Source organism: Lampris incognitus, chromosome 15, assembly GCF_029633865.1.
Source record: "Lampris incognitus isolate fLamInc1 chromosome 15, fLamInc1.hap2, whole genome shotgun sequence".
Classification (NCBI taxonomy): Eukaryota; Metazoa; Chordata; class Actinopteri; order Lampriformes; family Lampridae; genus Lampris; species Lampris incognitus.
The window spans coordinates 41,276,240-41,289,097 of record NC_079225.1 but is presented as its reverse complement, the minus strand read 5'-3'; the positions used below and the strand labels follow the sequence as shown (position 1 = coordinate 41,289,097).

Below are 12,858 nucleotides of genomic sequence, written 5' to 3'. Positions count from 1 at the left end.
TGCCAGCCACCTTGGCGTGGAAAAAAGCAAATGCCGAGCAAGAGACTTACTGTTCTGGCCTGGCATGGGGAAACAGATCGAGGATGCGGTAGCAGACTGCAGCATATGCCAAGAACGGCGCAGCGCAAATGCAAAGGAACCAATGATGTCACACGCCATACCCGAGCGGCCGTGGCAAGTGATAGGCACAGACCTATTCACATGGAACTCACAGGACTTCATAGTCACTGTGGACTACTACTCCAGATTCTTCGAGCTAGAGAGACTTTACAGCTGCACCTCATCTGCCGTCATCATGAAGCTGAAAGCAGCAATGGCTCGACACGGAATCCCCGAGACTATCATCAGCGACAACGGTCCGTGCTACAGCTCTGGTGAGTTCCGCAACTTCTCACAGACATGGGGTTTCTCACACACCACCACAAGCCCCCACTACCCACAGAGCAACGGCCTCTCCGAGAAGACTGTCCAGACGGCCAAACGCATCCTGGACAAAGCCAAAGCTGAGAACAAAGACCCCTACATGAGCTTGCTGGAGTATCGCAACACACCGGTGGACAACCTGAAATCACCGGCACAGCTACTGATGAGTCGGAGGCTGCGGTCCATTCTCCCATCAACAGCAAAACACCTGCAGCCACAGATCGCCAGTCAGGAGGATGTTCACAAAAGGAGAGAGGTATGTCAACAGCGCCAGCAGGCATACTACAACCGAACAGCCAAACCTCTGCCCCACCTGCCCGCAGGCACACCAATCCGCTTCCGGCAGGAGGATGGATCCTGGAGACCTGCAACTGTGGAAAGACCAGCGAACACAGACAGGAGCTACCACATCCAAACCAAAGAAGGTCAGATCTACCAACGCAACCGTCAACACCTGCGACAAAGCAGAGTGAACACTCACACTACACACACACACACTTCACAGCAGACTGTTACCAGCGCTAACAACAACACACAAGCCCATCAGCAAGAGCATGCTGAACCTCCAGACACGAACAATCAGCGACAACCAGACACACAGCCTGGTTACACCACGAGGTCAGGTCGCACGATCAAACCAAGACAAATCCTTGACTTATGAATGTTAAAAAAGAGAATTTTACACCAACCTGTACTATACCTGCTATGTTTTGAAAAGAAATATTTACAGCGTTCACTTACCTTGTGTACCTACCTGCTGTTTGCAGTTACCAGTAATGAAATGAAAAAAAAAAGATGAAATGTTATTACGGTGTCACATTTAGACAGTGAAGGAAATGTTTTACACTACTTTGTTGCAGTCCAGTTATATAAGAGTTCCATTTTCATATTCTTTCTTATTAAGATTGTATTCGTTTATAAACGTGCTCAACGTGGTCTGTATCTCTGCAGAGAAAGCAGCACTTTTCAGAAAAAGGGAGATGTAATATTTGCTAGTAATATTTGATTTGCTAATGTCCCTTACGGCTTTCCGTAGCGCCACAACAAAGTCACGTGATGTACGTAACAACGTCAGTCGGAATCCGGTCGGTGAATAAACACCCAGCACGAGAGAAGTCGTCCTTGCTTTATTAATGTTATAAGTTAACATAGCCAGAGGGCACAGAACATTACAGTCATCACCCTCCCAGCGGACCGGGACAACCGATGCGCCGTCTCATTAAACCAGACAGGCTGCCGTGAGAAAGTTATGACGTTACTCGGCGACATAAATCCCTATGAGCCCCTGAAACGGGATCCAGGCAGCGGTTACGAGGGAAAAGGGGATCGTCTGAAGCTGTCAGGGCAGGACGACGCTATTGGCAGGATTTTGTAGCATAGATTATACCCAGGGGAAGCCACACCTAGTCTGTATGGGTTACAGGATGTGCCATCATGGCCAACTGTATGATGAACTCAGTGACCTATAACCTCTCTTAAGTCTCTGGCATCTATTCTTAACCCGCTGGTAGGCAGTCATGACCATCACATTCAGGACACTATGTGGATGAGGTGACGGACATCATTATGGAGAGGGGTGAAACGATGGTGCCTTCCTGTTGATGAAGCAGTGGATGGAGGTGGTCCGTATGAAATTACAAAACCACCCCACCCTTAGCAGCAGGACCACCCTTAACACTGACCAAGTGTGTCTGCTCCTGAACCTGTGTCTTCACGCCACATACTTCACATACAGGGGGCAGTACTACAGGCAGAGGCCTGGGTGTGCTATGGGTTCCCCAGTCTCACCTGTAGTGGCCAACTTTGTATAGGGAGGAAGTGGAAAAGAGGGCTCTGATGTCCTATCCGGGGCATCAGAGCCCTCTAGATGCTGAAATGACACAGCATCTAGCCATTGGCTCAGATTTGTGGACGACACCTGGGGTAAAATTAAACCTCAGGACGTACCTCATCTCACCGACCACATTAACTCTGGACAACCATGTCAAGTTCACCAGGGAGGATGTGAAAAATGACAGGTTGGCCTTCTTAGACTGTGACATTGCAATTGGTGATGGGGGACATTTGGTTGATGTTTAGTGTAAACCAACACATACTGATCAGTACGTAAGGTTTGACTCTCATCATCCACTGGAGCACAAACTAGGAGTCATCAGGACGCTGTACCACCGACCCAGCGGCCGGGGGAGGGGAGAAACCCCACATTAAACAGGCCCTGGTTAAGTCAAAGAAGGTTGAATCAGTTCATCTGGAGGCAACATTTATTGACAGATAAGTTTCATCACTCAGCTCAGTGACAACTTCAGTCTGACATCTTCAGTCAGAATAAACGTGGTGTCCAGATGAACTGATTCAACCTTCTTTGAGTCACCTGTTGTTCTTAATCAATTTCACTCAAAATGCTGTATATTAAATCCGTTATATATAATGGGTAGTATGAGTTTTGGCGACTCAAACTTTGGTAATCAGTCCAGTTGAAATACTGGAACAAGTAACAGTTTCACTAAACCAGAGTTTTTGGGTATCGTTTAGTTCAAATAGTTTTACGAAACTAGTAAAGGCATATAAAGCAAACAATTCCTCATAGTAAAGTCAGACCTGTAAGAATAAATGCAATAAAACCAACTGAGGTAAATGTAATACTTTTTTATTATATTTTAAAGTGAAAGAAGTAAAGTTCAAGTCAAAATTTTTGCACCATCAGAAAAACTACATATGGATTTAAAACTCAGGAATTCTGTAGTCCAGGGAATTACTGATTTTTACACATGTCAGCTTGCTTCGGAGATAAAGGCCACCAATCCTCCTTTCCCTCCACCCCTGCAGCAGCTTCTGAAATGACACAGCAACCAGAAAGTACTTCTTAGAACAATGCTAATACACAATAAAAAATACTTTGTACTGTCAAAAGAAAAGAAGAAAGAAAACAGTTGGTAAACAGTGAGGAGACTTTTCCCCCCTGTTGATCAGTATAATGTGAAAAAGATTTTTCTCCAGGCTGTATTTTAGAGGTACGTTTATTTATACATGGAGGTATCACATGAGCAGTTGTGCTATTGGACCTGACACAATGCAAAATAAACATATTCTAGGTAAAGGAAGTGCTGGGGCTGACTGCACCTGAAGTTAAAAAACGATATATGGATATTAAACCCTTTATCACAGATGAAGATTCCATGGCATTCTTAAAGAAGAAAATAGATAATGAATAAGTATATTATGCACAATAACTGTGCCACAAACGCGACAATTTTCAATCAAGCAATAGTTAAAGACATGCAATAAACATTATTAATAAGGTGTCGTTTAATCTCTTGTCCTGGAAGGATTTTCTAGGGGAATTTAAGAAATAACCAAGCCTCAAAAAAGTACTAATCCTGTACAAAAACTGAATTAGGTGAATATTCAAAATAAAAATCAAATGGGCTTAACTTTGCACAATTACAGAATTTGTATTTGGTGTAATTTCATACAGCGTTGCTTATTCAAACACAGGTATAAGGCCTTCAGGTATACGGTGTGTTAATCCCAAACCCACCGCCCACCTGGAATCCGACTGTGGTATTTCTGAATACATTTTGTATTTTATGTACATATGTATGTTCTATGCATGTTTGAACTGCATTCATGTTTATGCACATTCTTTACTTGCTCCCATGTAAGGCTCATTGCACTTTCCTGTTCAAAATGTGCTATATTGTACATAACGTTTGGTGGATCAACTGACTGAGGATTTGAAGGCGTCCTCGTGGGAGTGGCTAGCTCAAGTCAATCCAAGAGGACACCCACCAGTGTCTAAGCGTGCTTTTAAGCCCTTGGATGAGCATTGAATAGTTAAAGCTGAAACTGGAATCAGTGACTGTTTACATGCACACCAGAATTCTGATAAAAGCCAGATTAAGACCATATTCTGTAGGACACATGACCGTGTAAACAGGTTTGATCACCATAACCCATAAGATGCCTTAATCAGAGTTGGCATACTTCAATTAAAACGTGGAATGTTAAGATCTTATTCAAGTTATTTAGGGGCGAGTTAGACATATAAGCCCCTTAATTCACCTTGTACCACTGCGCATGTGTCGGCATTGTTTTACTATTGGAAGGTCTGTCATAAATTGACATTATTTAGTTTTTAGCCTCAACTTTATGTTACTTTTAACAACTTTTGATTAATTTTATGGTTTGTCTGTACTATTTTCTGGATTCTATGGGATCATCGATTGCTGCACGGACTTAATCGCACTGGAGTCTCCGACTCCGTAGTGCTTTCGCCGTGTGTGGCGAAAACTGTATGGACTCAGCTCTCTGCCATGGCCGTAATAGGCGGTTTTGTTTTTGTTTATTTCGACTTCCTCGCTGAGCTTTTTGTCTGATTTCTGGAAAGACAGCCATGTTCCCATTTTCAGTCTCCAGGCTTTGGGAAATGCCTCCCCTCTCTTCTCCCTCCACTGAATGTACCAGCTGTGCCACGCTCAGCCAGAAAATCACAGAGCTTGAAAAAAGAATCTCTAGGCTTTACCAAATACAAGAGAATGAAAAACTTCTTGACACTCTGTTTGCTGCTTCCCAAGCTGATGTCCCAGAACTGGCTGACGATCAGAACCAGGGACATGAAACACGCTGCGAAGCAGCCTTCGGACATAATGAGCCCCATGCTGATGACTATGCGAACACTATTCCCTGGTCTGGCCTGAACCCACTTGAGACCGACACCACATTGGATCTGGATATGTGCTATTGGCTAAACCAGGGAGCAAGACCAAAGACCTGTTCGACCCCCGCAATGTCAAACCCAGAGCTCTGGACAGACGCCGGGGTAAAAGCAGAATCGGACACAACAAGCACAGTTCCACTAATGTCTCACCAGAGGTTCAGCTGGAGAACAAGTTTCTTATTCTGGATGAGCTGCCTGTCAGTCAGCACAATGCTAATGCCACAGTTAGCCCACGGCTTGCTTCCTGCTCGACACCAAACCACCAGTCGTCCTGGGCCAAAGTGGTGCTCCGTGGTCATAAGAGAGACTCGGACGGAGCTGCCTCTCCCCCTCGCCTAAGGCTCCCCAACTACTATGCGACAGTCTGGCGACACCCCGGTCAACCCAGCCGATGCTCCTGTTCCGAACCCCTCTCCTACAACGGTGTGTGCCAACACCGCGGCTTCCACACCTCCTGTGGCTAGCAATATTCAGGTGGTTTGCCACCCCACTGCAAAGCCAAATCATCGGCCCTCATCCCGGTCAATGACTTCCTGTCATAGGATTCTGAGAGAGGCCGTGCTCGGAAATGGAAGTCTTCCTTGTCCAGAGTCGGCAGGGAATCCCTCTCCCAGGTCTGTCGTCGCTGCCTCGTCACAGCACTTGCCAGCCCAGAGACCCTTTCATCAGCCAGCGACATTAACAGCCTGTGGAAACAGATTATGCTGTCTCCAGCCCTGAGAACCCACAGCCGTCAGCTCCTCATTCTCTCTTCCCCCCAACTACATTAATAGTGGGGTATTCCATAATCAGGAACATCCGTGTCTTTCAAACAGCTACACGCTGTTTCCCTGGAGCCATGGTCCCTGTCATCCTGGCTAAGCTCCCAGGGCCGCTTAGCTCGCTCCCATCCTCTACCAACCGCGTGATAGTGCATGTGGGGACTAACGATGCAGCTTGTCAGCAGTCTGAACTAACAAAAAGGGTTTTAACAACCTTTTTAACCTTTTAAGTTCTTCTGGAAAATCTATTTTTATTTCCAGCCCTATTCCCACAGGCCCGTGGAGTAGGGCGCTTCAGCAGAATCCTCAGCCTCCACACTTGACTCCGGTCTGCCTGCAGAGCCCATAATTTGGGCTTCAATGACAATTTTGATTTGCTCTGGGGAGGATTTTCCTTTTTTAGAAGAGACGGTATCCACGCCAACAAGCTGAGTAGCCGCATGTTAGCGGCCAATTTTCATTACGCTGTGCAGTCCTCTATTCATGAATGACTATTTATGCTCCACGCAGTCCCCCAGGTTAGTTTCATAGGTATAGATAAAAAATACCTTTGCTACATAAAACATGTCTCCAGTTCGTTATCACCTGTTGCCCTGTGTACTCCAGCTCTTCTAAAGGTGAGTTCTCTCTCATCCCATGGCTCTTACAATATTCCTGTTAAGATTAGGCCACAGTTTAATACCCACTACCCTTGGCATTATGTGTCTTCAACTGTCAGGCCAGTGTAGTGATTCCAGTCCAACTAAGCCCCTTATTCCAATTGTTTTTGCTCTTTTAAATGCCCAGTCCATGTCAAATAAATCTTTTATTCTCAATTATTTAATTACTTCCCTCAACCTTGACTTTCTATTTCTTACTGAGACCTGGCTTAAGCCTGGGGAGTGCGCCCCTCTAGTGGCGCTCTGCCCACCCAGTTATAATTTCCTGAATGCACCCAGATTAACAGGTTGTGGTAGGGGTATAGCAGCTGCTTTTAAGAACCATTACACTTGTATTGGTCTGGTGTGGCGTGTGTAGAGTCTTATGTGGTCTGGTGTGGCGTGTGTAGAGTCTGATGTGGTCTGGTGTGGCGTGTGTAGAGTCTGATGTGGTCTGGTGTGGCGTGTGTCAAAAACACACAAGCCGCCTAGCGCAATATAAAGCTTCTCCCAGACAAGTCAGCCTCACCTTCTCGAGGTTCAGACTGTTTTCACTAACGGGCCTCTGACTATAGGCGAATCACCGGCATCCTATAAATTAACCGGTACACCGCTACCTTGTGGGATAAGGCTTTTTAGCCAAAAGCTAGGGGTGGGGCAACCCTGAGCAGAAACCCCCGGAGGAATAACCCCCTATAGACTCATTATCATGGCCCACTGGCATGTGGACACGCCCTGATAATGAGTCGAGATAACCCCAAGTTGTGGGTTAAATAACAAAGCTATGGGGATGCAGCGAAGCGGATGTGATATTTCAGCGGAAGAGCCCATCAATGACCAGCGGTGAAACTCACAAGACGCTGAGCGGAAGAACCTTTTGTGGTCAACGGTCAGGGTCACCAACTCAGTCGAATCTGATACTGCTCACGTCCATAGTTGCAGCCAAACATGGACGTGTTTTAGTAAGACTTGCCTAACCAAACAAGCTTATCGAAAGATGAAAAACATCCGAGGACACTCGACCTGATGATGATGAAGATGACACTTGTATTCCTTTTACTTTTGGTTCTTTTAATAGTTTTGAAATGTTGACTTTTAAAATTGTGTGCGACAGCCTGATTTGCTGTATAATCATTTATCGACCCCCCCTCGCAATTCATCTGCAGGTTTTCTCAATGAATTCTCTGACCTACTGTCCTCTCTTGTTCTTAAATATGATGGGCCCATTATAGTTGGTGATTTTAACATTCATGTTGATATTCATAATCCTTTTAACTAATTTTTCATAGATTTTTTTGAACATTTCAAAATCTTTTAACCTTGTGCAGCATGTCACCGGCCCCACACAGAACCGTGGGCACACCCTTGACATAGTTTTCACCCTGAACACATCTCTTAATTCCCTGAATAAGATTGGCCATAAATGTTTTACCTTTGATGCTTCTTTACCACCTACTACACTACCCCAGAAACGTATCATTAACTCTGGCATCTTTAATAAGCAGTCAGCAGCCATGTTTTTCTAGTTATTTTTCCAGTCTGGCCAGCTACCCTCCTTATTTTGCCAACATTAATGACCAAGTTAGTTGGTTTAGTAATTTGTGTACAACTGCCCTTGATTTTTCGGCTCCACATACTTCCAGGGCTGTCCCAGTTATTAACACAACCCCTTGGATTAATGAAAACATCCATCAAAAAAGAAGGGAATATTGGAAGGCCGAACATAGATGGGAAAAAAAATCTACTCTTGAAGTTCATCAACTCCATATAAGGAGTTGTTGAAATTGAATCAAATTATTAAAGATTCGAGGGCTGTTTACTTCTCTTGACTTGATTGAGAGTAATAAACATAACCCTGGGTTTCTGTTTAGTACTATTTATCAGCTTGTGAATCCCTCTCTTCCTACCATTTCTGCCTGTTCTGCTAATGACTGAAAATTTCTTGTCTTTCTTTTTTGACAAGATCGATGGTCTAAGGTCCAATGTTACCCAGACTGCCCCCCCCCCTTTCAGCCATCTGATTTTGTTGTCGGAATTTGCTCCCATTTCTCTACAGTTTCTTGTAAATACCGTAGCCCTTATGCCTCCTTCCTCCAGTCCCTGTAATATGGTTCTGACAACATTTTCAAAATCCATCCTTTGGCTTTGGTCCCAGCCTGCTCTCTATCATCAACTGCTCACTCACGTCCAGGTTCGTACCTGACTATTTTAAAATCACCTGTGTTCAGTCCCTCCTCAAAAAGCCCTCTCTTGATCCGGCAAGGGTAGAGAATTATAGACCAATTTCCAATCGCTCTTTTTTAACCAAAATCCTTGAAAATGTTGTTGCAGACCAAATCCTGCAGCAGACTGAGGGTCATAACATTTTTGATAAATTCCAATCTGGCTTTTGTCACAAGCATAGCACTGGGACTGCATTACTAAGAGTGTCCAATGACATTCTTGTGCATGCTGATAAAGGTGACCATCCCTATTCTCCTAGATTTAATGGCTGCCTTTGATACCATCAATCATGCCATCTTACTTGATAGGTTGGAAACTGGGTTGGCATTTCTGGTACAGCATTAAACTGATTTTGCTCTTATCTGACTAATAGATATTTTAATATTTGTATTAACAATCTTGTGTCCTCGTCAGCTCCCCTACTGTGTGGAGTCCATCAGGGATCTGTCCTTGGGCCAATCCTCTTCTCTTTATAGATGCTTCCTCTGGGTCATTTGTTTAGTCACTTTCAAGACATGCCATACCACTGTTATGCCAATGATACTCAGATCTATTTCTCTGCCAAACCCAATAACCTGAATCAACTGTCCTCCCTCCATGATTTCTTAGCTGCCACCAAAGACTGGATTTACCTTAATTTCCTCCACCTAAACGCCGACAAAACTGAAGTTCTCTTAATTAGTCCTGAGAACTTTGCCACTGCAGTTGATCAGTTTATTGGTCTTCATTCAAACATCAAACCTACTGCTAAAAATCTTGGTATCATCTTTGATCGGAATGTCTTTTGATCACCATGTTACTAAGCTTGTCCAATCCTGTTCTCTTGAGCTAAGATATATTGCAAAAATCAGAAATATTTTGTCTTTTATGGATATTAATTAACACTTTCATTTTCTCCCATCTAGATTACTGTAACTCCCTCTACTCTGGCCTCAACCAAGCTACTTTAAATCATCTACAGTTGGTTCAGAATGCAGCTGCTAGACTACTAACCAGAACTAGCCGCAGGTCCCATATTACCCCTATGCTTGCATCCTTCCATTGGCTTCCTATAAAATTTAGAATAATCTATAAGATCTTATTGATTACATTTAAAGCACTGCATGATCTTGCCCCCAGTTACATGTCTGATCTTCTCATTCTACTTCCTGACCACTCCAATCCTCAAACCTCAGTCTTTTATCCATTCCTCACTCCAACTGCAAAGCAAAAGGTGACCAAGCCTTTGCAGTTTTAGCCCCAAGCCTCTGTTAATAATCTTCCCCAATCCATTAGATTTGCTGAATCTTTGGACTGTTTTAAGCGGCTTCTAAAAACCCATCTTTGCAGGCAAGCATTTTTATAGAGCCCCCATCTCTGTTTTGGTTTGTTTTTAGCTTGGTCTGTTACTCCCTATGCCTTGTTTTATATTCATTCAATTTATTTTATGTATTTATTCGTATTTTCTGTGCTGAGTGTAAAGTGTGTAAAGCACTTGGTAGCTGTGTTTTTAAAAGTGTTATAAAATTTTACTTACTTACTTAATTCGCCTTGTTCACCTCAATGCCATGTTTGATTGACTGATGTCATGGGGGGGCTTAGACGCAGAAGTGCCATAGACTCCAATGTTAAAACGCCACTATAAAAATACTATTACAAGACTAGTAATGAATAAAATGACAGATATCAGACTATGATAATTTCAAAGCCCTTATTAAAAGACTTCAAATGTAACCGTCGTGGTTTTTATGATAGAAAATGAATGAAGGTGAATGGCTGCTTTGCTGATTGGCCTTCAGTCATTCTAAAGCAATAAAACAACGATAAGAAAACACCTCAGCCATGGGAAATGTTTTATTGTATTCGCTGAGACGATTTCTAGCTGTGACTGATTAATCCTATTCTTGAAATTGTATTTTTATATCAGAGTTTCATCATTGGAGTATATGACACCTCCGCGTATAATCCATGATGCCAGTTAACGAAACATGGCGGCAAGGTGAATAATGATCGCTCCAAGTCTTTTGTGTTTTTCTGTCACTTTCCGTCAACTGACAAGTTATAGCTGCATGGACAGCACTCACTTGGTGTTGGCAAAGCTATCATGAAGGACTTAAGTATTTTTTTTTTTTGGAGGAAAGTTCCTACGTAATGTTTTGTCAGAAACTCATATGGCTGCGACAAGGATCCTGGTTGTAATTATAAACAAGGAGAAAAAAAATTGCATGTCAGGGATCGTGACGGCTGTGATCTGTAAAGACCTTTCATGAGTAATTATTTAGAGTTCAATCCATTGCATGTAGACTGGAATATGAAAGGAGAGGGTTTTTTTTTAAACACCTCAAGTAAACAGCTCAATCAAACTATTTTCTCATTTACAATAAGCACCTTAAACTTAATTATAGTCTCTTTTTTTTCTCCCCAATTGTACCTGGCCAATTACCACTCTTTCGAGCCATCCCGGTCGCTGCTCCACCCCTTCTGCTGATCCGTGACCAGGTGCCCTGACTGACCAGAGGAGGCGCTAGTGCGGCGACCAGGACACATACCCACATCCAGCTTCCTTCCTGCAGACACTGCCAATTGTGTCTGTAGAGATGCCCGACCAAGCCGGAGGTAACATGGGGATTCGAACCAAAGATCCCTGTGTTGGTAGGCAACGAAATAGACCGCTACGCTACATGGATGCAATAATATATAATCTTAAACCTTAACCTTGGCATTAAATTTTTGCCAAATCAAATATGCGGATATAAGTCAGATTTCCATAACGGATCAGTCGAGTCCCAGGTTACCAACAACGACCACCGGTACTGTTGGCCAGCAGGGTGCCAGGGAAAACTATGTTAGTGTTAGGCGAAGGAGAAGGAGAGGGGGAAAGCACGTCCAGAGGCAGTGGGAGAGGAGGAAGGGTAGGAGTGTGGAGATGAGAGTCGAAACTTTGAACGTTGGCACTATGAGCTGGCTGATATGATGGAAAGAAGAAAGGTAGGTATACTGTGTGTGCGATAGACCAGGTGAAGAGGAGTAAGGCCAGGAGCATCAGAGGTGGGTTACAACTCTTCTACCATGGTGCAAATGGGAGGAGAAATTGGATAGGGGTAATTCTGAAGGAAGAGTATGTCACAAGTGCTGGACGTGAAGAGAGTGTCAGACAGAGTGATAAGTATAAAGCTGGAAATCGAAGGTGTGATGATGAATGTTATCAGCACATATGTCCCACAAGTTGGCTGTGAGATGGAAGAGAAAGAAGAATTCTGGAGTGAGTTGGGTGAAGTGGTGGAGAGGGTACCCAAGGAGCAGAGTGGTGATTGGAGCGGACTTCAATGGACATGTTGGTGAAGGGAATAGAGGTGATGAGGGGGTGATGGGTAGGTATGGTGTCAAGGAGAAGAATGTAGAGGGACAGATGGTGGTCGATTTTGCAAAAAGGATGGAAATGGCTGTGGTGAATATATATTTCAAGAAGAGGGAGGAACACAGGGTGACGTGTAAGAGTGGAGGAAAGTGCACACAGGTGGAATATATCTTATGTAGGAGGTACAATCTGAAAGGGATTGGAGACTGCAAGATGGTGATGGGAGAATGTAGCCAGGCAGCATCGGATGGTGGTCTGTAGGATGACTTTGGAGACCAAGAAGAGGAAGAGAGTGAAGGCAGAGCCAAGTATCAAATGGTGAAAATTGAAATAGGAAGACTTTTGTGTGGAGTTCAGGGAGGAGTTAAGACAGGCACTTGGTGGTTGTGAAGAGTTAACAGATGGTTGGGCAACCGCTGCAGAAATAGAGGGAGACAGCTAGGAAGATACTTGATGTGCCATCAGGATAGAGAAAGGAAGACAAGGAGACTTGGTGGTGGAATGAGGAAGTACAGCAAAGTATACAGAGGAAGAGGTTGGCAAAGAAGAAGGGGGATAGTCAGAGAGATAAAGAAAGTAGAAAGGAGTACAAGGAGATGCAGCAAAAAGTGAAGAGAGAGGTGGCAAAGGTGTATGATGAGTTGTATGACAGGTTAGACACTAAGGAAAGAGAAAAGGACTTGTACGGACCGAGCTGGAAAGGATGTGCAAGAGGTTAGGGAAATCAAGGATAGAGATGTAAATGTGCTGACAAGTGAG

At 43.9% G+C, this 12,858-nt stretch overlaps 1 protein-coding gene across 1 annotated transcript in view; it reads right to left on the bottom strand.

The window, feature by feature from the left end:
• Positions 1-6,164: 6,164 nt before the first annotated feature.
• cenpe (centromere protein E) overlaps positions 6,165-12,858 on the bottom strand; it is a 52,937-nt gene continuing 46,243 nt past the window's right edge. Inside the window, exon 46 of the mRNA XM_056294224.1 lies at positions 6,165-6,295. Coding sequence (XP_056150199.1) covers positions 6,165-6,295 — 131 coding nt within the window. The remainder of the gene's footprint in view (positions 6,296-12,858) is intronic.